Source organism: Echinops telfairi, unplaced genomic scaffold (assembly GCF_000313985.2).
Source record: "Echinops telfairi isolate 266 unplaced genomic scaffold, ASM31398v2 ScPeMD7_7413;HRSCAF=8451, whole genome shotgun sequence".
In the NCBI taxonomy this organism is placed as follows: Eukaryota; Metazoa; Chordata; class Mammalia; order Afrosoricida; family Tenrecidae; genus Echinops; species Echinops telfairi.
The window spans coordinates 865,891-891,009 of NW_022111313.1; the positions used below are offsets into that span (position 1 = coordinate 865,891).

A 25,119-nucleotide genomic window follows, 5' to 3' on the forward strand; every position below is an offset into this window, starting at 1 on the left:
CCTTGTGTGTCTCTTGGTTTTCAGAGATCCCCTTGTACTTTGTGGACTTGCAGGATGACTTAGACGATTGTAAGTAACAGTTGGGGCGCCCCCGCCCCACCCTGGGGCCCTCTCACAGGATTCGGGGTGCAGGGACCGTGTCGGGGGGTGGTTACGGACCAGGCTCTCCATGCTGGGTCTAGAACAGCGAGATGCCCAACTGCCGGGATCCCCTTGAGGTGCTTCCTCATAGGTGGGGTCTGGGCTGAGGCGGGGGTGCTCCCCCCAGCGCCCCACCTTGCGGAAGGGCTTTGGTTCTTGTTGGAGTTTTGATTTCCCGTCACTCTCTTTCTCTTCCTCCTCGTCCCCCTCCGGCTGCCCCTGGGAGGGACGGGTTGGGGCCAGTCCCAAGTCCCGCATGTGCCTGGGTGTGGGGCGCAGCCACCTGAGGGTACTGGCCTCCTTCGCCCCCGGGTCTTCTCGCAGTGCCCAGAGTTTGAGTCCTTTGGGAGGTCCGGCTCTGTGTGGCCAGCCACAAAGTTGCAGACCTCTCAAGTGTCCTGGCCACGAGCCCAGCTGCACCTCTGGTCCAGGAACTCATTGGCACCCGCATTTCGCAGGTCCCCCCCTGCCCGCTTTGCTTCTTAGGCCCTTGAATGGCTGATGTTATCCTGGAGATGCCTGTTCCCACTTGTGTTGGGTGAAGTGTTTCCTCCAGTCCCAGTCAGGCTGTAAGAGCGACCCAGGAAGAATCCCTGTGCTCAGGGAGCTCCCAGGCTGGGGTGCCACTTGTGGAGGGCAGGGGGGCCCTACTTGTAAACAGAAAATGACCAAATCCTGGGGCTTCCTGTCACCAAGCACCTACTTCCTTTCTTGGTCCAGCTCCCCTCTCAAGTTTCCTCCTTCTGAGAGCTGACGTTAAGAGCTCAGCATAGGTCAGGCACAATGGTAAGCCCTTCACACTCTTTAGAGGGGGCTGCTGTCTCCATACCCAGTGGAGCCCTCATGGCACAGTGGGTTAACTGTTGGGCTGTTAACCAGCAGGTCAGCAGTTCAAACCCACCAGCCCCTCTCAGGGAGAAAGATGAAGCAGGTAGCTCTCTTAAAGAGGAAGTTGTAGTCTCGGAAACCCCATGTTCTGCTCTGTGCTGTATGGTTGCCGTGTGTCAGAATGGACTGGATGGCAGTGAGTTTGATTTTGGCTGACCCTGGAAGAGGTGATATTGTTGCGACTCGATGGTGTGGAGTTGGTTCTAACTCATACTGACTCGATGTACAACAGAAAACAACACTGCCCGGATGGGCACCACCCTCAGAATCATGGTCATCTTAGAGCCCATTCTTGTAGCCACTATGTCACTCCATCTCATTGAGGGGCCTCCTATTTTCTGCTGACTCTGCTTGACCAAGCATGATGTCCTTCTCCATGGACCAGCCCCTTCTGATAACGTCCATCTCTGCTTCCAAGGAGCATTCTGGCTCTACTTCTTCCAAGACAGATATGCTTGTTCTGCTGCTAATGAAGAGCATGGGCTTGGATTCAGAGTACTAGGGGCAAAGTCTTGTGCCGCTATTGACTGGCTGTATGTTTCTGGACAAGTTGCTATACTACTCTGAGCCTCAGCTGTCAAATGGCCACGATGCTGGCTCATCACAAAAGACTTTTGGAGGCTTAAAGGAATAAAGGTTTTAAGACCAAGACTCGTATAAAATAAATATTTTTTGGCTGCTGCTATTAATTAAATGCTGCCATAGTTATTAATGTGAACATTTATTGAACCCTGAAGGAGCCCTAGCGGAGCACTGGTTAAACCTTCGACTGAGAGGGCAGCTGTTGGAACCCACCAGCTGCTCTGTGGGAGAAAGACAGCGGTCTGCTTCCTTAGTTGGCATTAGGTCCACTGAGTCTGTCCCTGTGTACGACAGAATGAAACACAGCCTGTGCCATCCTCACATCATTACCATGTTGGAACCCGCTGTGTGTAGCAGCCCGGGGTCATCCCATCTCATTAAGAGTCTTCCTCTGTTGTGCCGATCCCCTTCTTCCCAAGCATGATGTCCTTCCCCAGGGAATGGTCCCTCTGGGAGCAGTTCTACTCTGTCCTGTAGGGTTGCTATGAGTCAAAACTGATTGCCATCCATGAGCTGGCTTTTGTTGAGCCAGGAACGATGTTGGCCCTGTTTACAGAGCCAGGTGACACAGCCAGTGGCCACCCTTGAAAATGAAGGAATGCCACTTTTCCGTCGCTAAACAATGGTGAGCAGCTGTTGGCTTAATATCTGGTCAGTTTGGGGCTGTTTCACAGGAGCCCCGTTGCGGTTGGTTATACATTGGACTGCAGTACACAAAAGTCAGCAGTTCAGAACCACCAGCCGCTTCACAGGAGACAGATGGGGCTGTCTACCCCATAAAAAGTCTCAGAAACTCATGGGCTGTGCCCTGTGGAACCGCTGTGAGTGGGCACGGACTGGGTGGCAGTGAGTGGTTGGGGCTGATTCAGATCTCTGACAAACCACCAGAAAGTACAGCCGCTTAAAATCACTTAAACAAGTAGGTTATTTCTTAGCATTCTGTGGGTCGACCTGGTGGTGCGTCTGCCCCAGGAGTGTTAACTGGGGCTCTGGGCAGACCAGATGGGCTGCAGGGCTTCACTCGCTGCGCTGGGTTGTTGGCTTTGGTTCTCCTGGTGCCTTGATTGTCAACCTGGTGGCTAGGCGGTCTCCTTACAGCATGGCAACCATACGGTCCTCAGATCTCGCTCCTGGTTCAGGTGTATGTGTGAGCAAAAGAAAGCAGCGAGTATGTAAGGACATAGGAACCAATATTGTGTGTTTGCGTTGTTTTGGGGTGGTTAGATGCAGTTGAGTGGGTGCAGACTCATATGTACAATCAAACAAAACACTGCCCAGCCCTGCACCATCCTTACAACTCTTTCTAGCTTTGAGCCTGGGGTTTCAAATTCTGTGCCAGTCCATCTCGTTGAGCATCTGCCTCTCTTTCCATGAGTCTCTACCGTACCCAGCATGATGCCCTCCGAGGAATTGGTCCTACCTGAAGTCCTGTCCACAGTATATGAGATGAACCGTCTCACAGCTTCTTTGTAAGGAGCGTTCTGCCAACGCAGATGGGTTTGTTCTTCGGGCAGTCTGAGGTACTTTCACGATTCTTTGTCAACCCAGACTTGCCCCCCAAAGGAAGGAGCCTACTGGGATGGCTCTAACCTTGGATAGGCCAACTCTGGAAGCCTGGGATTTCCTGTAGGGGTGGAAATGGGGGTGCAGGGGCTGGAGGAAGGCCCGCGTCATCTGGCTACAATATAGTTGTGCCAGTAGCCAGCTGCCCTGGGTCTCACCCTTGCAGACCAGTTATACTGCCGTCCTGTCTGACTCACAGCACTCACAGAGGGCAGATCAGAGCTGCGCAAGGCCTCTCCAAAGCCAGTCACAGGCCTCCGTGGCGTCCGGCCCTTCAGCCTTCCTACGTGGTATTTGTGGGGCATTTCCCATGACTGACAGCAAGAGCCCTGGAATCCCGGCATTCGCGGTCTGCTCTCCCCCTCTCCTCGCTGTGTTAGACTGGGGGAGCTCACTGGGCCACTCGACAGTTCCTTCACCTGGACAGGTCAGAATCCCAGGTGCCGCCTCATGGCTGGTGTGAGGCCTAGGCGAGCTGGCACCTGTGAAAACCTTAGCCCGGGGCCTGGCATAGTGCTTTGTCCAATGGCTTGATCCTTATCATTGTTGGGAGGCTGGTGGAGGTGGTGGTGATGAGAATGCACACAGCTGGACATATACCAATTTTCCAGTTCTACGGGCACACGGACAACTTTCTTCCGTGTTGTGCCACCCGTCTCTCCTTCTCTGAGTCATCCCTCCTCCTCTGAGTCATCCCTCCCTGTGAACATAAGCTCACAGCCCCAAGCTTCCTGTCAAAACTTTCGAGTGACTCCTGTCACTGAGCCCATGGAGAGGCCGTGAGGTGCCATCGGTTCCAACCCAATGTGCCCCTTTGCGCAACAGAACAGAACACTGCCCGCTCCTGCATCACCCTCACAATGGTTCCGGTGCCCGAGCACAGCGTTGCAGCCGCTGTGTCCGTCTGTCCTGTTGAAGGCCTTCCTCTTGTTCGCCACCCTCCACATGGAGATAGATGTTTAACAAGCAGTGCTGATGGCAGGCCTTCTGACTAGGTAAACTAAGATTATCATTTGGTTTTATAAGTAGATTTCAGGGGCGTTTTTGGTTTCTGGCTTACAGGTGACCTGAGGGCAATAGTTTTGGGGGTTCTTCGCGGTTGCTGGGTTTTTGTGTGAGATCTTCTGATTCCCTGTTAACAACTGCTATTCTGTGAGGGATTATTCCAACTTCACAAATGAGAATACGGAGGCTCAGAGAGGTTAAGCAACTTCTCTGGTGTAGCACAGTGCTGGAAGAACAGAATTAGCCCTGAAAAGCCGGGCCCTTTTGGGTCTTGGCCTTTTTGTTGCACCTGACAGATTGGCCTCACTAGCACTCCTAGGCCAGTGGTAGAGCCTGGTTGTCAGCGTGGGTGACCCTGTGCCTGCCCGCCCTTGCTGGTGATTTTGTCAAAACAGCAGAGGTGACCACCTGAGAGTGCGCGTCCCTTTGGTCAGGGGTGCCAGCTCCTTATCACCCAGGGCTCTGCATGATCTAGGTGTTCAATTAACACGGGTTACTGTTAGCATAATGGATCACACGGCTTGTCTGATTTACTTTGCGATTCCTGATTAGATTTGGCTGACTTCAAAAAGCAGCCATAATGAATGGGTGCGCCGTTTTTTAAATCATCCAGAGTCTTGGGGCCATTGCAGCATAGAGGAGATTTAATTTGAGGGAATTGGCTGGTTGCAGCCTTCTGAATTCCTTCTCTGAGAGGGGAGTGTCTGGGTGCTGTGGTGCTGGGCCGCACCTGGAAGGTGGAGGCAGGTGGCCTCTGGTGGTGTTGGTTTAGAGCAGGTGGAGGCCCTAAAACCGTGCCTCCCGAAGCTGGTGATACCGCCCTCTGAGGGGTGCTGGAACGATCCAGTGGGCCTGAGAGAGCAGATACCTACACTTTACCCTGGACTGTGGGCTCCAGGAGAAACATTTTTAATCGCCAAAGGGGTCCTGAGCCTTTTTTTTTTTCTTTCTGAAAAGGAAGGCAGCAGGCCATGTTTGAGTCTGGGAATCTCTGCCCTAGAAGGAACGTGGTGGCGCATCGGGTTGGCAATGGCTGCTGACTGGAAGTCGGCAGCTCAGCCCAGCAGGTGCTTGGGAGAGAGAGGTGGGGCAGTTGCTTTGCCTTGGAAACCCACCCAGGCCAGTTCTGCTCTGCCCTAGAGGCTCACCATGAGTGGGAATTGATTGGCCAGCAGGCGGTTGATTGGGCTGGGAGTCCCTAGAGCAGTGGTTCTCAACCTTTTTAATGCCGGGACCCTCATGTTGTGGTGACCCCCCCAACCATAAATTATTTTCGTTGCTACTTCATAACTTTAATTTTGCTACTGTTAAGAATCGGGCAACCCCTGTCAAAGGGTCGTTTGACCCCCAAAAGGGTTGCGACCCACAGGTTGAGAACCGCTGCCCTAGAGAGATGCTTGTTGGTAAAGTTTACTTGGCTAATTAGAAGTTAAATCTTTGTTAGTGGTGGGTGAAAAAAAATGTGATTGGTCTGTTTTTATGGAGAAAAAGACACCTAACAGACTCATCAACAAAATATAAACTATGGTCATATTTGAATCCATGGTTGAGCAAAATACATATAAAAAGACATTGTCGTTGGCGGACGAACAACAGAAAAGTGGGTGAAGGGAGACAGCAGTCGGTGTAAGACATGAAAAAAAAATATATAAATTACTAAGGGTTCATGAGGTGGGGAGGGAAAACAATGAGCTGATACCAAGGGCTTAAGTAGAAAGAAAATATTTTGAGAATGATGTCAACATATGTACAAATGTGCTTGACACAATGGATGGATGTATGGATTGTGATAAGAGTTGTAAGGGCCCCCATAAAATGACATTAAAAACTAACATTGTTTTGAGACAGTTGGGGGAAGGGAGCGTGGCCTGGGGATCAGGCGATATGAAGGATTATGGGTAACTGTTGGGTGCGGCCTCGTGCGTGATGCGCTGGGCCCCATAGGGTCTTGGGGAGTCGGAGTGGCCTCTGTAGCTGTGAGCCTGGTGTTTGGAGTTGGACCTGGTGGAGGCACCGTGGTCGTGTCCACGGGTCGTGTCCCTGGTCCTAGCAAAGCCTGGAGGCCTTTCTCAGGCGTGAAAGCATTTGATTGGGGAAGTTTGCTTTGAGATCCTGCAGCTCACAGGCACAGCCGGCAAAAAGCCAGGTGACAAGTGGCGGGACCAGAGGACAGGGTGGGTGGGTCACCTTCGAAGCTGGTTACTGGGGACATGAGCACGGTAGGGTACTCTGTGTGTGTGCATGTGCTGGAAAAATCCCATCTTCATGAGTCTTTTTGAAGAATGAGATGAAAGGTTCGTAGAGGATCAGACACCTGTAGGACCAGCTGGAGGCTGGGCTTCAGTTCCTGTGGGATGTGTTTACCCGTAAGCTCTGACTCAGTGCAGACGCTCCACTGAGGACATCTTATCACAAGTTTATTGGTTTACGAAGCACCTGAGCTTTCATCAGCGAGAAAAGCTCAACTCCCAGCCAAACTGGCCAACTGGTGGTGACCCTCTCGGACAGGATAGAACTGCCTCCTAGGGTGGCCATCTTTACTGAAGCCCTGCCACGTCTTCCTCTCGCTGAGCGCTTGGTGGCTTTCAACCATGCTCCTTTAGGTTGGCAGCTGAGTCTTAGCTGCTGTGCCACCAGGGCGCCAATGAGGAGAAGCAGGTGCCCCCACATGCTATCTGAGCCTCTGTGGGGAATAGGACTTCTCAGTCAGGCTATAGATAGAGTCTTTGTGTTTTTAAGGTTGGAAAGAGCTGGGCATCTTCAAGCTGGAGGGGATGAAAGGCTGCCAGCTGCAGAAGGCCCTGTCCCACCCTTGAAAACATCCTGAGCGGCCCCGTTGTCAAGCCATGGACGTCCATGTTTGAGCCCTAAACCGAACCATCACACTCCTTTGAGCTAGGAACTTGGGTCAGTGATGGTCAGCTTTGAAAACCCAAGCCTCCCCGATCTGAAACCGTTTGAACAAGAAAGCAAACTAGTTGACATTTTGAAACCTTGTGAACTAGGACAGAACCCAGAACTCAACCCATCCTGCGACCCTGCGAGTGGCGGAGTAGAACTCTGTTCCCTGGGGTTCCGATGGCAGGTTCTTCAGCTGTCAGTCGCCAGGCCTTTCTTCCAAGGTGCCTCCGTGGACTGGAACCCCAGCCTTTTGTTGGCAGCCAAGCACATTCACAGTTGCACCGTCTGGGGACTCCCCAGACGTCAGTCTCCTCTAAGTATGAGGTGGTCGGTTTTTTTCTGCAAGGATTAGAAGGTTCTTATTTTAAGCTTTATGGGCCGAAAAGGCTCAGTTAGGGGAAGAAAATGAAGCAACAGCAAAACCCCACGCTGACTGCCATGGAGTAGATTCCGACTCATCGCAACCCTGCCGGACAGGGCAGAATGGCCCCTATGGGTTTCCAAGACTGTCACTTTACTGAAGGAGAAAGCCTCGTCTTTGTTCTGAGAAGTGACTAGTGGTTTTGAACCGCTGACTTTTCAACAGCCCCATGTGTAGATCACTGTGCCACCGGGGTTCCTTAAAAAAGCAGCAGAGACAATAGGTATATGAGAGGTGTGGCTTTGTGCCAATAAAACTTTACTCACAGAAGCAGGCCGGTGGCTGGATATGGTTGGGTGGGCTGTCGCCTGCCCACCCCTTCTTGTAAATCCATCTTGATGTTCTTAGATTAGAGGCTCTAAATCGGTTGATTAGCTGAGCCAACCTGATGTGGCGCACCATAACGTTTCACATGTAATGTGCCCACTCGGGTAATGCATCCACATAGGTACCGCGCCCAACATGCGTGGGAAACTCAGGCACCCAAGCACGAGGTGCCTGCATGATTTGCAGAAACAAAATAAGAATAAGGCATGTGTAAAAATACGGTACTAAATGTGCTTGACACAATGGATGTTTGTATGGATTGTGATAAGAGTTGTACGACCCCCCAATAAAATGATTAAAAAAAGACAAACCCAAAACCAAAAACCAAAACAAACCAAAACAAAACCACAGTACTTCCTACTGCCTGTAGGTAGAACACCTGGGCCTTTTGCGGAACAACCTGTAATTTGTTGACTTGCCCTTGACAAGCTGCCCCGCCTGCCTTGGTGTCTCATTCCCCCCCACCCCCCTCCATGTGTTGGGAATCAACATGTACCCCCCTCCCTCCCAGGAATAAGGAGGGTGGCAGGAACAAGAGAGTGGGTGAGATGGGGTGGCTGAGGCCACTTTTCGGATCCACGTCACACATTTCGCTGCTGCGGCTCCATATTTTCCATTTCCTGGTAGGCAGATGTGAACATCAACATTTCCCAGAAATTGTCTGTTTAATAAAAAAAGGCAAAAGTTTGAAATGGCTTTGAAATAAATTGTGCAGCAAAACACAGTAAATGAAAGACAAAGGGCTTTAGCTCTCGCCTCTGTCCTGCGGGGAAAACATCGGAAGTGAGGACAAGTGGTTGGCTTCCATGAGTAGCAAACCTTTGGTTGGAGGAGCAGAGCTCTCTGGCGTCTCCGAGCGGCCAGCCCTGTGCAGGGGCTTGGATGGCATGTCGGGGGCTCTGGCAGCAGACTTAAGAGGAGCTGGGGTCCTGGAGAGCTGAGGTCTAGCCAAGGCAGGCCCTGAGGAGAGCTCTGTGTGGACAGAGCTGCGAGCGCCTGGTCTGTGTGGGGCCAGGAACTAGGGGAGATGTTGGGAGAGCCAGGAACTAGGGGTGTGTGGAAGGGAAGGGCGGATAGCTCAGAGGAAACCTAGCCAGGCCAACCTGGTGCTGTCGAGCCAATTCCAACTCACAGTGACCCCAGAGGCCAGAAAACTGTCTCAGAGGGTCTCCAAGGCTGTCAACGTTGGGAAAGCCATGGCCATGTCTTTGCCCCTTGGAGTGGCTGCTGGGTTTGAACCGGAACCGTTTCGGTTAGCAGCTGAGCGGGTAAGCTCTGAAACACCGCTCCTGCTAGACTCAGGGATGAAGAAACGAAACTTCTCCACTGCTGCTCTCCTGGCACTTTCTGCCCACTACCGGGCAGAGGGAGACTGAAGTTCACACTCAAAAATTCACTGCCATCCAATTGATTCCAACTCATAGTGACCCTGTGGGGCAAGAGTAGAACTGCCTCTGTGGCTTTCTGAGATTTTAACTATGGGAGTAGAAAGCCTCATCTTTCTGAACGTCTGACTGGGGTTTAGCAGCCCAAGTCAAACCATTGTGAAGGCCTTGTAACTGCACAGTGGTGGGGATGATGCCATTATTATTCAAGTAAAACCAGGCAAAGCTACTTTAGGCTGCTGGGAGGTAGGAGTGGGCGTTGGTGGGCTGTAAGTAGGCGGGAACATTGGGGTTTGGGGGTGCTGGTTACACAGGCATGTTCATTTAGTGAAAATTCACCCAGTGACGGTGATGATGTTAGGTGCCCTCAAGGTGGTTCCAACTCAGCTACCGTATAGACCACAGGCTGCCATCCTCACGATTGTGATGTTTGAGCCCATTGTTGCAGCCATTGGGTCCCTGCATCTGGTTGAGGGGCTTCCTCTTTTTCCCTGCCCCCTAATTTACCAAGCATGACCCGGGACTGGTTCTCTCCTGATGACATGGCTGAAGTAGGTGAGATGAAATCCCGGTCTGGTGGACTCCTTCTGTGGCAGACCTGTTGGTTATCTCAGCCATCCACGGTGCTTTCAGTCGCCGTCCCAGGACCCCCATTCCGACGCACCGGTTCTTCACTGAGAGTCCTTATCCAGTGGCCCACTTTCACGTGCACATGAGGTGATTGAAAATGCCGTGGCTCGGAGCCCTCCCGGGGTGCCATCCGGCGCGTGGCGAGTTGCTTTTAGTGCACGCTTCTCCATGAGTGAGACGCGTCCATTTTAAAGGAAGACTGAGCCAGTTTTTAGGGGGAAGGATTGATGATTAAAATCAGGGCAAAGGAAAGCCAAGCATTGTTTCTGTTTGAAATCGCTTTATCTGCATGGGGTGCAGATTGGGGTGAATCTGTACCTTTTTATTTGACTGAATTAAATAAAGGCATGGATTAAGAATAAGAAAATCAAATCCGGGCAGAGGGAGACCACTGAGGGCTGAGGGCAAGGAGCCGGTAAGGAGAGTGGCCTGAGAAGGCGGTGGAGATGGGGAGTATATCTTCCATCCCAGAGGAGGATGTTGGGTCCCTGTGGTCAGTAAAGAAATGACCTTATTCCTCACCGCTGTTTGATTGTTTCCAGTATTTTGAACACCTGGGAAATGTAGGCCCATGTGCACAAGGGCCCCGCCCACAGGAGGATTTTCTTCTGCAGGTCCTCCCCTTTTAAACACGTTCCTCCAATTTGACTTGAGAAGTCACGGCATGTTTTCAAGAAATATTGTTCTGCTCTAGAATACTATGTTGATTTGTGCCACCCTCCAACCTCACCTCTCCTCCAAGCTTCTCCCACAACCAGATGAACTGCTCCCCCGCCCCCACCAAAAAAAATAAATAAAAGAGGCACTGTTTCATACCCGACTGGAGCCTGTGCCCTGCCCTTGAGAGGCATGGTTCCTTCAGCCAGGTAACCTGAGCCTCCGCCGCCCATTGACCGGCCCTGTGGAAGTCAGAGTCATAAAGTATGCCGGGTTTGGCAGCAGTGATTAAAGCTACAAATCAAAGTGGAATTTCCTTGTATGCATGGTGCAGAAAGGACGGCCGCTCACGAACAAGGCTGCTCCTTGCAGCCAGCCCCTTGCCCCAGCACCAGTAATAACCATCAGTAGCCCTCAAAGACGTGCAATATAAAACACTGCACCGGCCTGGCCTGCCCATAAGAGACCTCATAAATCTGCGTGGGCCTTGTTAGAGAGTGACATTTATACAGAGAAAGTTTACCTGTGCGGCTTGCCGTTGCAACGTGGCTAAGTCAACAAGAACCAGCTGTGTCTGGCCAGTCAGGTCCCCTAGTGAGCCCGAGAGGGATCCAAGAGACTGCTCCGGGCCTTCTGCCTTGTGTCGTCTTGCTGTTAGAAATAGTCTCAATTAGAGGGGTTCTGGGGGCATCATGGTTAGGGTCAGCAGTCTCAATTAGAGGGGTTCTGGGGGCATCATGGTTAGGGTCAGCAGTTGGGAACCACCAGCCGCTCTGCAGGAGGAAGGTGAGGCTTCCTCTTCCCGTAAAGGGGGACGGCCTCAGAAACGCACAGGGGCACTGCTGCCCCGGCCTGTGGGCTGTTACCAGTTGGAGTCAACAGGTTCTTTTTGGTGATTGATCCTGATCGGTTCCTTAGCAAAGAAGGACGACATCACCTTAAGGGAATCCACCTGAGATGTTACCGCAGAAGTGAATCTGACCGCTGGCAGGGGCCCCACAGGACAGAGAGGAACTGCCCCTGTGGGTTCCAAGTCTCTGCGTGGAAGCCAATGCCACAGGCTTTCCCAAGGAGCAGCTGGCGAGTCTGGATTGCTGACCTTTGGGTTAGCAGCCAAGCACCTAACTCCTGTGTCACCAGGGCTCCTAAGAATGGGAGTCCAAACCCAACGCGAGCCAATGCCTGGTAGGGGAAGGGCTCCTCTACCATGACCAAGCAGACCCCTGAACTGAGACTGTTCCTAAAAGGCTGCACAAGCCTGCCCCAGCCAGAAGGCCAGGATTCTCTCTCAGGCTGCTGGGTGGGGCTGGCTGGCCAGACATGGCCCACTCTGACTCATAGCGACCCTATAGGGCAGGGTCGAACTGCCCCTGTGTGTGGGCTTCCTAGGCTGTGAATATTTATGGAACCAGGCAGCCTCATCGTTCTCCCTTGGAGTGGCTGGTGAATCAGAACTGCCGACATAGCAGCCCTTCTCGTAACCACTAAGCCACCAGGGCTCCTCTGAGTGGCTGTACATCACTCAAGGCCTTCCAAAGGCCTGGCCTTTACTCACCAAAGGGAGGCTAAGGGGAAGCGCTGAAATACTCGTTCTTAATTACGTAAGCTCACGATGTTTTGTTTTTCTTTTTTAAAGTAGAGGTTTCCTAAAGAAGGTGAGACTCCCTCCCGGCCATGTCACCCCTCTGCTGACACTTTGAGCCGGGCATGGCGGGCCCCATCTGTCATGGCCTCCCACTCGGCGCCCCAGCGCTGTGTCAGCGACAGGATATTGGATTGTATGGATAGTTGGTCTGACCCGGGGTGGCATAGCTCACGCAGAGTTATAGTGACAGGATGACATGTCAGATGGAGAGTCGTAAATACTGGGGACTCCTGGAGAACAGGCTCTTAATGAAAATGCCGGCTGGGACAGACAGGCCCTAACATTGTACCTCTGTCCCCGCCCGGGCCCTGTCATGCCTGGGCCAATAAAGGCGCGCGAGGTGGGTGTTTTATTGTGTTTCCTCTTTCTCACCTTCCCACTTAAAACCCGTTGCAGTGTGGTCACTCTGACAGGGTCTGGTGGCTCTGTGAACCACTCCAAGGCAACAGGCGCCTGCTGTCTTCCCGCCGTCCTCTGTGATACTTCCTTTCTCTTTCTCAGATCCCACCCCCCACTTCCTGGTAGTGAACTCCTACTTGATCTTCAAGGCCCAATCCAAATGTCACTTGTGTTCTAGAGAGCAAAGTGCCATTTTCTCTGGGCTTGTTTAGCCCTGTCTCCTGTGCCTCGGGCCAAAGTGGGAAAGACGTCATTCCTTTGTGGGAATGGTGGGCATCCCGAGGCTGTGTTCTCCTAAGCTCCAGGAGTTGATTGACTATTGAGTTGCGGGCCCACTGTTGTTGCCTAAAGGAGCCCTCTTGGCATTGACGGGTAAGCATTGGACTGTTAGCCCCAAGTTCAGAGGTTCAAACCCATGGGATAAAACGAAGGCTCTCTGTTCTCATCAAGATCGAGAGCCTTGGAAACCTGATATAGGCTTGGTATGGTTTGGAATCAGTGTGATGGTGTTGGTTTTCGCTGTTACCTAGTTAAGCACTAGGCTGCTAACGAAGAGGTTGGTGGTTTGAATCCACCAGCCACTTCTCGGGAGAAAGATGAGGCAGTGTGCTTCTGTAAAGATTTATAGCATCCCAAATCCTATGGAACAGTTCTACTTTGTCCCCTAGAGTCACCGTGAGTCAGAATGGACTCTCTGGCAGTGGGTGGCCTGTTAGCTAAAGTGCCCTGGGGACACAGTGGTTAGAGTTCAGCTGCTAACCATAAAAAGGTCAGGATGTCTAGCCCACAGGCTGCTCTGGAAAGGTTTCAGTCTTGGAGACCCTGTATGGGCACTGCCACTCTGTACTCCAGGATGGCCATGAGCTGGAATCGATGCGAAAGGAACGGGGTTAGTTTGGTTTGGGTTTTTACCTGAAATTAACAACAGAGCAAAGAGCGGGTATGCGCTGTTGGCTTTGCTGTTAGCCTGTCTTCTGTTTTTGTTACGTTACTAGATGGAGCCTTTTCTTAATGCAGAATTGCCTGTTAAGTTTCTTCCTTTATTTCATTAGATTGCATCTAGTGTATTAAAAAAAAATCCTTTTCTGGATTTCCTCCCCTTTGATCTGGATTCTTCCTTGGAATCTTTGATCAAAATGCTCAGATGGTGGTAGCCGGGCACCACCCAGTTCTGGTCTCATGACAGAGGAGGCCATCATTGTCCAATGTTGTTGAAAGCTGGGCCTGACAGCATTGCCTCTGCTTGGCCTAGGGATTTGGGGGGTTAGTTTGCAAAGTTAGGTCCTTAATCCATTTGCTTTTGTGTTGTTTGTTGTTTTTAGTGGCCATCGAGTTGGTTCCAACTCTGGCTGCCCGTCCACCCTGATGCACAGCAGAGCGCACCACCGCCCAGCCCTGTGCCGCCCCAGCTGATTTTGTGTTTGAGCCCATTGTGTCGCTCCATCTTGCCCAGGGCCTTCTTCTTTTTCACTTTACGAAGCATAGTGTCCTTCTCCGGGGACTGGCCTCTCTGATACCATGTCTAGAGTACGGGAGACGAAGGCTTGCCATTCTGTGCTTTTAGGAACATTGAGGTATTTACTCTGTTTCCTTCTTCTGCATGTGGAAATCTAATTTTCCCAGCACTGCTTATTGAAGCGGCTCTTCTTTTTCTGTCCAATAGACATAGCACCCTTGTTAAAAAGCCTTTGGCCATAAATGCTTGGGTTTATTTCTGGACTCTCGATTCTACTCCCTTGGTTTATTTGTCGATTGTCATGGCGGTTCCAGGTGGTTTCGATGATTAAAGCTGTATAAACTAACACGCACATACCCACAACTCTTCCCCTCTCTGACTCATGGTGACCCTGTGTAGGGTCTCTGAGACTGTAAATCTCGATGGCTCGAGACAGCCTCATCTTTCTCCCAAGGAGCGGCTGGCTTCAGGATTTTCTCTTTCTTTGTTCTGTGAGAGCCCAGCCAATCTGTGATTCAGCGTAAATCTCAGAGTTTATCCTGCTGAGGGCTCAGTGAGCTTCTAGGATTTGCAGGCAGGTCTCTCATTACATGCACTGCCATCGAGTCAAGTCTGACTCCTCACAGCCGTACACGGTTGCTGAGGCTGTCCTGTCCGTCTTTTGGGGAACAGACAGTCTCCCCCTCCTCCCACGGAGCAGATGGCGGATTTGAACGCCTGACTTTTCTGTTAGCAGTCCAACTAGTCCACCACCACCAGGCCTCCTCAGGGCCTTCATTAGATTGGGGAGGCTTTCTGTCATTATTCTGCAACTGGCCCTTCTGTCTCTCTCTTCGTGCCGTCTTCTCTGGAGTCCCCGCTCGCTGTTCCTGCTTCTTAATTTCATTCGGTCGTGCAGGCTCTGTCTTCTTGGGCATCTGGTCTCAACTGCTTTTCAGCCTTTGTCATTTTAACTACCTTATCCTTGAATTTGCTAGTTCGATCTTCTGCCTAATTCAATCTGTTGGCAAGTCCTTCTGTGTGCGTTTTCTTGTTCTTGCATTGTTTTCCTTATTTCTTTCCGCTCCGGGGCTGTGCTTTCGCTGACTACTTTTATTATGTTTAGTTTATTGACGTCTGTTCTTCCTTCCTCCGCTTTCCCTCCCTTGTTTGGCCACTCCTGGAGCATATTCATTCATCCCCTTTGTTATGTGCATTTGGACAGGCTATTTTTCCCCTCTGGGTTTTAGGTGAAGGAGCCCTGGGAGTGAAGTGGTTAGCCAGCGGGCTGCTAACTGCAAGGTCCACAGTTTGAAACCACCAGCCGCTCCTCAGGAGGAAGATGAAGCTTTTGCTCCTATAAAGACGTGGTCTTGGAAACCCTCAGGGGCCTTGTGGTCCTCAGCAGGCACCACCACTCAGGTGATAACCCTGTTTGAATGTTCTGCCCCCTAGGGGGCACATTCCCCTCTCCTGGCTATTGCTCCTTTTGCTCCCTCCTCCCATTCTGCAGCCACATTTTCGTCGGGATACTAGCAAATCCCATTTGAGTCCAGAGGTTGCCCTCTGGTGTTGTCCAAGGTTTCCACCCCTGCCAAGCCCTGGGAGTTGCTTGGTTCTGGGCTAATGTTCTAAGACAGCACAAGGAGACTGCCCTCAGTTACAGGGAGGGGGATTGGCGCCTCCAGAAGTTCTCTCAATGGTTTCTCATTGGTCACCTACCTCCTGACCCCACTGTCAAGAACCTTGTGTAGGGTGGGGACAGGGGGTGGTTATACTCTGCGTGGACCACCCCCCCAGGGAAGTCTGCCTGTGCTCACAGAGCCCACTCTGGTCCTTCTCTGGCTCCGGGTGTAGCCTCTACTCAGGACGCCTGCCTCTTAGCACACGGCAGCCACAGGCAGCAGTTCTCAGCACTGAACGTAAGAGGGAGCAGACGGAGCCCTGGGAGGTCTGTCCTATTGGTTTCAGAGGGCCCAGGAAGGCAGGTAGGGAGTGACTATGGGAGCCTTCTGCAGCAGCCGGGCAGCCCACTGTGACCAGATGGGGGAGGGGTGTCACTCTGATCAAACCCCCATGGGGTCCGTCTTGTTGCTGTCAGATCCCCCTGATAGGTTGTTGACAGTGAGAGCAGCTTCTAATCAGGACCCTGCATCCTAGCACATGCCCGCCTCAGGCAGCAGTCCTCAGCACCCACCGGAAGTGGGGCCACCTAATGCTCTCCATGTTGTGTCACCATTATTGTAATCTGCCCCCCCCAACTCTCTCACCATTGATATAGCTCTGCCGTCCGCCCCCCTCATTTGTGGATCACAGTTCCTGTTAATTTAAGGGGCCCTCATAGTGCTGTTGGGTAAGCTAACTGCAAGGTTGGTGATTCAAACCTACTAGCCTCTCTAAACGAGTCCGTCTGCTCCTGTAAAGACTGACAGCCTCAGAAAACCGTGGTCAACTTCAGGGCAGTGGCTTTGATTTTCAGTTTGGTTGTCAGTTGGATCTGGTGATGAGAATTTATTAAAAGCACACTACGCAAGGTGCCTGTTCTTTACTAAGCTAGACTGTTGTTTGAAGATGGCTTCAGGTAATAGCTTTGGTTAAAGGTTCAATATCTTTATCAAGGCAGCATATTTAGGGGTCTCTCCAACTTCAGTGGGTCCAGTAAGTGTTGAGTCTAGAAGAAATTTGAGATTGTATTCCGCATTTCTCCCCCTCTTCTCCTTTGGATTGAGACTCATCCCATCCAGTATTGGGAGCTGGGCACCATCCAGCTCCTCTGGTCTCATGGCAAAGGCGGTCATAGTTCCCGAAGGCTCTTAGATTTGCAGTCCTGTGCTACCTTTGATTCTTCAGTTTCCTAATTCCTCTGCTGCTCCAGGTAAGTAAGCCCAGTCATTTTTATCTTGGATGGCTGCTCACGGGCTTTTAGACCACAGGCACTCATCATCAAACAGGGTGTGTGCGTGGGTCGGGGTGGGGGTTAGATCAGAAACCCTAAAATCAGTTGACTGAGCCTTTCTGTGTAGCTATGACTCTAAGCCTTCAAACCAAGGTGACTTGTTCAGTGAGGGGTGTGCCTGTCATGGCCGCCGCTGCATTTTCTCCTCTCCTTTTTTTCTACCCGCTGATTGCTCTTGTTGTAAAATGGCATAATACAAACACATTTGCCATCTCACCCCTTTTCTGGCGTACAACTCAGTGATAGCAGTTCCATTAGTCAGGTTGGGTAACCATTATCCCTAATCGACGCCACTTTTCTACAGTTACCGTATTTTGAGCCTGAGCAGCACATTTGCCCACCGTTATATATACACGCGTTCACACTTAGCCTGTTGGAAGACAGACAGCTTGATGGAAAAAGTATCGAGACAGAGACAAGTCAGCAGGCCCTCGGATGTGCTCCCTGGAGCGTCCACTCCCGGTTTGCGTGGCGAGATGTGATGATTTTGGGTCGCTAGCCCTCGTGTTGGCACACTTGTTGCTCGTTGCTGTGACGTTGGCTCAGACTCGTAGTGACCTTGTGGGTAATAGAGTGAGACCCGGCCCCATCCTTTCTTAGCTCCACCGTCTTTGACATGTCCAAGATCATTTTTTTGCAGCTGTCGTGACAGCCCATCTCTCTGGGGAGCTCCCTCTTGCTTGCTGGCCTCTCTGCTGCATCAGAAGTGATGTCCTTACTAGTGTCCAAAGTAAGTCACAAGCTGCCTCTCCATCTTTGCTTCCTAGGAGCTTTCGGTTGTATTTCTCCCAAGACTGGTCCAGTCGTTCTTTCGGCAGTCCGTGGCGTATTTCATATTCAGCAGCAGTTATTGTCCACCACTGGTCTGTCCGTATGTCGGACTGTGGTGGCTTGGGTGGTGCTGTGGTGCTGGAAGCTGTGTCACTGGCATTTCAAGTACCAGCAGGGTCACCATGAATGTTCTGTGGATAGCATCGAAACATTGTCACTTTCTGAAAACCTCATGACTAGAAGCAGAACGCTGTTAGAGCAGAAGTGAGCCCCTCAAGTCAGAAGGCACTCAAAATGTGACTGAGAAAGAGCTGCGTTCTTATGGAGGACAGCGTTTGGGACCTTCGTTTGTTAATGGGATATGACTCAAACTGAGAAGAAGTGGTTGCAAACATCATTGTCTCACCTACTTTGGGCATATTACCAGGAGACCCTGTCCCTGGAGAAGACAGACACCGTGTTGGCAAACTGAAGGGGCAGTGAAAGAGAGAAGGCCCCCAGCAGTGGCTGCAACAAGGGGCTCAGGCATGAGAACATGTGAGCATGAACTGGGCGGTGTCGGGTTCTGTTGGGCGTAGGGTCGCTGTGGTCAGAACCAGCTCGACAGCACCCGACAACAGCAACATCAGTTCTTGTAGAGAAGAGCAAATCCTTTGTCACTCGGAGTTGTGGGTTCTTGAGATACGGTTTTCTGAGGGGGTCTGTTAATCAGAGATGGGCTCTTTTCAGGACCAAAGGGCACTACAACCAATCAACCAAGGGTCATCAAATCAATTCTGATTCATAGCTGCCCTAGAAGGCAGGGTAACACTGCTTCCTTGGGTTCCTGAAATCTTTACAGCAGGAGACAGCCTCATCGTTCTCCCTCATAGCAGTTGGTGGGCTTGAACTGCTGACCTTGCACCAGTAGCTGAGACTAACTCTATGGGAGCAGAAAGACCTGCCTTTCCCCAGAGGAGCAGCTGGTGGTTTTGAACTGTTTACGGTGCAGTTAAGCAGTCTAACATGTAATCACTCTGCCACCATTAATCTTCGCACTGATCAGGGGCCATCCTGACCTGGAGCTGATCGTGTGTAGGGGTGTGCTTTGGCTGGCTGGCAGACGTGGCTCTCTGGGCCGAGTGTCCTGGAGTGTCCGAGAGTGGGTAGCAGCCACAGGCACAGATGGGGCTGCAACTGAGTTGGAGGATCGGTTGTCACACAGCCCAAGTGTGTGCAGCAGGGAACCCTCAGGGCCCCAGCCTCCTCGGATGCCTTTCTCTGCTGTCTGTGGATTGCTGATCCTTCTTGGTGAGGGTGTCACCCCTGCCACGAACCCGATGCGTGGCACAGGGATATTGCCAGGGTGATTGCCATTCAGAAGCCGTGTCCTACCCTCGTTCCAAATGAAGTCACTGCACCCTCGGTACTGGTTGACTTTGTTGCAAATTGGTCCAAGAAACCACATTTTTAGTACTGTTTTGCTTTTCTGCATTGTGTTAAGCTTTCATGGAGCTAACTCCCCCTCTTGTGCCCCCAAGAAATGAAAGAAAATCTGGTGACAGAAGCGTGAAGGGTGGTTATTTGTTGGCCGTTTCACTCTGCACTTCTAATTTGAGTCCGGAGGCTTGCCGATGGTCCCTGTGGCCCGTGCTTGTGGGCTGCAGACGTGGACTCATGATGCTGCCACGGAGACCACCTTTGCAGTTGCCCAATGCCACGGTAACTGGGCAGTTTGAACTGACCGATGTATTCCCTCACGGGCGAGGAGGCTAGACGGTGGAATGCAGGGCTCTCTGCCTCTCTGTGGGCCCCGGAACAGGCCCTTGTTCCTTTTTTTCCTGGTCCCTGGCTCCTGGAGATCTTCCTGTGGCCTGGCATCGATCAGCACCCCCACTTCTCTGCTGGCAGCTCACCTGCTTGCTTAATCTCTTTCTGTATCAGAAGAGAGATCCACTTGGAGACACTGGGGACTAACCCTGCCTCATTAGCACCACAGACACAGCCCGTTCCCAAATGGGGTTCTAATCACTGGCTGCGCGAGAGCTGAGGATGGACCACACACACTTTGGGGGACACAGTTCAGGACGTAACAACTCTCTATCCCTTTCTGGGACCTCTCTTCAGGCAGTAGGGCCTCTTAGCAGTGGTCAAAATGTCAGTAGTATAAAACAATCCAGAATGGGCCCTCGAGGCCACTAGTCATTTCATGTGTTGTCCCCACTGTCAGGACACCAAAGGCTTGCTCTGCTGATCTTTACAATCCATCCTTCCGTCTGTCTATCCCTCCTTTCCTCCCTCCATCCATTTATTCAGCCAGCCAGCCAGCCAGCCAGCAACTTTTACGGAGTACCTATCCTGGGTCAGGTGTCCGTGAGTGGTGCACTCGGCTGCCAGCTAAAAGTCTGGAGGTTCAAGTCTCCCCAGAGATCCCTGGGAGAAAGATCTTTCTGGAGAAGGAGCCATGGAAAACTCTAGAGGGCACAGTGCCGCTCTGACATGCAGGGTGTTCTGTGGCACTAGCTGTGTACCTAGCATGTGAATGAGCCAGTCAGACTAAGGTGCTTTCCCCGGGGAAGTGTAGTGGGTGGAGGCACCACAAACACCTGGTAAACAGAAGGCAGACTGTGTGTTGGCAGGTTCCTGGGGGAAGAGTAATGGCTGAGGGGGCGGGGCCTTAGGTAGGACTTGGGGATTCAGATCCACAGTGGTCAGGAAGGGCTCTGAGGAGGGGAGGACTGAGCTCCGGGCTTTAAAGAAGAGAGGGTGGAAACGAAGAGGACATGGCTCGGGGGATCTTCTGGGCAATGGGTCTCCACCAGAGAAGTGGCCAAGGCTTGGGAACCAGCAGAGGAACCAGGGGGCCAGAGAGGATGAAGGAGGGGAATTGGTGGAGACAAGATCAGAGTGGAGGCATGGGGTGGCCCATATGGAGGTCTCGAGCAGCCCCCCTAGGTGTACTCCCCTTTTTTCAGAGGTTCTCAGCTGGTGCTGTGGGCCCCCAGGGGTCATCTGGCAGTCCGGGGAGCTGTGGGGAGAGAGGGTGGTCTGGGCCTCCTGTGGGGAGAAGCCAAGGATGCCGCTTCCCACCCCCCACCCCCATCCTGCTAAGCCCCCACCACAAAGACCGATCGGGCCCAGAATGTTGATCTGTTGGAGGTTGCGAGCCCCGCTCTGTTATTACATAGTTCATCAGCTCCTGATTGATTTAGTTTGTCTTTGAAAGCTTAATAAAGAAGAAGCATTAAACCGTCACAGGGAGAGGTTATTAATCACCACCCCTGGTCAGAGTGATTTAACAAGTGACATTGACGATAATGCTGGCGGAGGCGAGGGGACCCGAGCCTCGCTTGCCGGGTGGGGTGGGGTGGGGTGTGTTTTAGGGAACCTGGCACTCTGAGCGAGTCCCTCAGAATCAGTCTCTGCACTCACAGGTTCACAGTAACCTTTTCCTTCACCTCCCTGCCCCTTTGGACTCTGGTTTTCAAGGTTTGGGTGGGACCTGAATGTTGACCTACCCCTGGGAAATGTTTGCCTTCAAAACAAACACAAGGATTCCCGAGCCTGGGCACAAAGGTACTATTATCCCATACAGATGGAGGTGACCCTATTAGGTTTTCTGTAGAGGTCTCCCAAAGTCGGCCACTGGGCACCGATTTCCTTCCTTGCCCTCTGCAGTGGGCCTACCCGTATTACCCCCAGCATCCAAGCACTTCTTCTCTTGAACCGCACCTTAGATTAAATGACACTTAACCACCTAGCAGAAAGCAGAAAGGGCAAGTGGGGAGAGGGTGGGCCTGCTTGCCCATGGGCTTGGCCTGGGGCCTGCTCCACGATCACAAGGGAGAGGGACCCATGTTGGGGACACAGTGAGGACACCTGCCTCGGAACCTTGACGGGAAACCCTTTCTCATCAGATATGTGCCTGTGCATGTGGCAGGAGGCCAGTGGGCAACGAGCCGCAAACTGAAAGGCCAGAGGTTCAAACCCATTAGCAGTTACAGGGGAGGAAGCGGTGGCAGTCAGCACCTGTAGGGATGACAGCCTTGGGGCTCCATGGGGTGCCATCAACTCAATGGCAGTGGGGTTTTGGGTGTTGGAGACCAGACTTGTATCTTCATGTATCTTCAACATGACTGATTGGATCAAAGTTGTAGTCTGAGGGTATGGCAGGCTTTGCTGTGCCACCCCAACGGTCTCCCAGCAAAGAAACATCTCTGTAATGCAGGTTTCTCAGTATTTCAGATGGATTTTACTCATCTCTTCTCTGCACACATAATCTGTTATTAGGGTGATGAAACATCTTGATTACTGTTACTGAATCCGTTTATTTTAGCACTTACGTGATGGTAGAGTTTCACTGTGAACCATTCTTGCAAGCAGAAGTGAATTTCTTAATGGCGTTGGTTCCTGGGTCCCTTGTGTTAAGAAGGCAGCTCCCGGTGGCTTCAGATGTTGTACTGAGAGGCTAGTTTTTGTGGAAACGAGATTTTCTCCGCTTTCTTGGGCTCTTGGGCCCTCGTGAATTGAATCCTGCTAATCAAAGTCACAGGAGACTGATTCCCCCAGAGACCAATTTCTATTAAATGCTGCCTCCACGCCAGGCAGTACCAAACAGGGCCGGTGTGGCGAGGGAAGGGCGTCCGAGTTCATCATTGGCTGCCAAAAGGGTCTGCCCCGCTATGCTCCTCGCGTGAGTGTGGTGGCCCGAGCCCTGGAGAGAGAACTGAAACATGGCTGAGAATGGGATGGGTGATGGGATGGCTTATAGGAAGAACAACAGCTGATCTTTCCAGGGTTCCTGCGTGTCAAACACTAGTTTCCTGTATTCTTGCCTCTACCATCATTTCACCTACACTGCAACCACTGTCTCATGTGGGCACAGTTGTCCCTCTTTTGAGTCCTGGAAACGGGGTGATAGAATTTATCCGAGAGTATACAACAACGAATGAGAGGCTGAGGTTGATTTCAGATCCAGGTGTGCAGATCCAAGGCTTGACGTTTCTCACTGATTACACAGGTATGCAACTAACATCCTTGAAATGACAGGGTTGGCATTTAATCTCATTTTTTAAAAATGTTTTTCTTCTTTTTTCTGTTTCATGTATGTAGCTGCAGATTGGCTTTTAACTCCTGGTTCAGGATTTGTACTTCTTGAGATTAAACATTCCCACTGTTCTTTTATCCCCTCTCAGTTCTGGGAAATGTGTGGCCGTTCTCTTTGAATATTGTCTTCCCCATTCTCACTCTTTCTTCTGGAATGAGTCCTCTTGGACTCAGCGGAAGGTGCCTTAGCATTCTGGTCTCCGTGTGTCGTAACTGCTGCCTCGTGTTTTCATCTCGTATTTCCCTGTGTTGAACTCTGGATGGTGGTCAGATCAGCCTTCCAGCTCACTAACTCTCTCGAGCTGTGTCTAAACTGCTCTTTACACCAGTGACTGGATGTTTAATTGTACATAGTCAGTTCTACTTGGTTCTTTTTCAGATCTATCTGTTCTCAGAAATTCTCGATACAAATTATGGTTTCTGTGGAATTGTTTGTTTGTTTGTTTTTAACCCCTGAGTCGTTGTGAGCATAGCTGTTTGATGGCCTGACTGAATTGCCCTTTATTCCTGGTGATGGGAGTGCAAGCCCTTTGGCTGGTTTTGTCTCCTCGCTCTTCCTCATGAAAGTGTGTGATTATGAGTAGCTGCAACGCTCTTAACTGCCAGCCTGTCTTCCACAGAGGAGCCTGTTGGCATAGTGGTGGTGAGCTGAGCTGCAACCTGCAAGGTCGGCAGTTTGAAGCCACCGGCTACCGCGAGGGAGATAGACGGGGCTTTCTACTCCCATAACCAGTTACAGTCTTAGAAACCCATGAGGCATCTCTGTCCTGTCCTAGGAGTCAGCATCCCTTTGATGCAGTGAGTTTGGGTTTATATTTTCAGTAGGAGTGGTTTTATGGAGCTCCAGGGGTTGAGGCTGTGAAAGTGTCTCTTCAGAGTGTTTGCTTTGGCCCGTGCCTGGACTTTGCGTGAATCGAGACACACCATCTTGGGCCTAGCTCAGCATGGGGGCTGTAGACTTTGTAGTGGGCATTTGGATTCTACACCTTGCAGGGGCACTGCCCTGAGGTTTTGGTACCACAAGAGTGTCTGCCCTCCACCCCCGCCCCCACCCCACCTTTACTGTGTCCTGTCTCCCCAGCTGTTTATACGCGGAGCTGGCTTCAAAGTCCACTGCCCACAGGGTTTATTCCCCTGGAGGCCTGGGCAGGCCAGCCCCTCAGACCAGTGACTAGGTGTCACCTGTTGGCCGGTGGGGAACCACTTCTGTTGCTACTCTCCCTTTGGTGTTCACCTTCCTGTTCCTCTTTCAGGGATGTCTTTTCAAATACGAGGGCAAGTGAGAAAAGGGTTGCTGCAAAATCATAGAAACTATTAAGTGAATGTATGAAATTGTGGAGTTACTGCATCACACCACAGCCTCCATGTGGGCCGGTACACTGCTGGGGGCCGTGTGCCCCTCTTTCGGACCCTTCCCGAACCATTCGGGTGATGGCACGTCCAAACAGCTTCTTCGAGGGGCTCGGACTGTGTCCCTTCCACATGTTCTCGGAGTGTGGGAAACAAAGGATGGGCTAAGACTCCCAAACGAAGAGCTCATAGGTCAGCCCTTGCTGCCCTTGACAAATGAGAAGGTGCACTGTCGTGGTGGGACCTTGCCTGGTCTTTTTCTGATCAATGCAGTTTTCCGTTTTCACAAACCTTCTCCATTTTAAGCCCTCATGATGGTCCTGTGTGCTTCAAGAAAGTCTTACATCCAAAAAAGTAGTCATCATAGCCTTCCGAACTGACCGCTGTGTCTTGAGTTGAACTCGCCCAGGAGATGACTCAGACGCTGCTGTTTTGAGGGGTCCTTATCTCTCTGAAGGCGCCCCAATGAGACCAAGACAAGCCTATTCCTGATGCCGAGACGTGGATAAACGTTGTCTTGGGAACAGACGCGGGCGTGTCTGAATTGGAACGGAAGTAGTAATACTGTTCGGCGCACCCACGTGTTTCATCTCAGTATCAGTGTGGTTGGGAGGCCATTCAGCCTCTTCCACTCCGCCTTCATGTTGTTGAGAGTCCCAGCTAGTTACCTGAAGTCCCTCCTCCTTCGGTGCAGCACACGGGGCTAGGGGAGTGGGAGCAGGCTGGACAAAGGCAGCCACTGCTGGGAAATAGACCAGGATGTCAGCTCACTACCTGTGACAAAGTGGTGAGTAGTTACCTAGACATTCAGGTGGGCAGGCCAGTCACTTCCCCACAGGACAGCTTCTGGAAGGCGGGGAGTGACAGTGCTTTCTAAAGGGGCAACAGACTCGACAAAAGCAGCTGCCAGCCCATTGTAAGACCCCCTCTTGCATGCCTTTGAAACAAAGTACAATTGTCCCTGAGGACAGTGACTCC

At 51.6% G+C, this 25,119-nt stretch overlaps 2 protein-coding genes across 2 annotated transcripts in view; one reads left to right on the plus strand and one right to left on the minus strand.

Moving 5' to 3' along the window:
* The window catches only part of RAB22A (RAB22A, member RAS oncogene family), a 78,561-nt gene extending 78,162 nt beyond the window's left edge, over positions 1-399 (minus strand). The window contains exon 1 of the mRNA XM_030887478.2: positions 277-399. Within this exon, the coding sequence (XP_030743338.2) occupies positions 277-399 (123 nt within the window). The remainder of the gene's footprint in view (positions 1-276) is intronic.
* Positions 7-25,119, plus strand: part of LOC101657999 (serine/threonine-protein phosphatase 4 regulatory subunit 1-like) — an 89,580-nt gene continuing 64,467 nt past the window's right edge. Inside the window, exon 1 of the mRNA XM_045296907.1 lies at positions 7-69. The gene's annotated coding sequence lies outside the window, so the exon portion shown is untranslated. The remainder of the gene's footprint in view (positions 70-25,119) is intronic.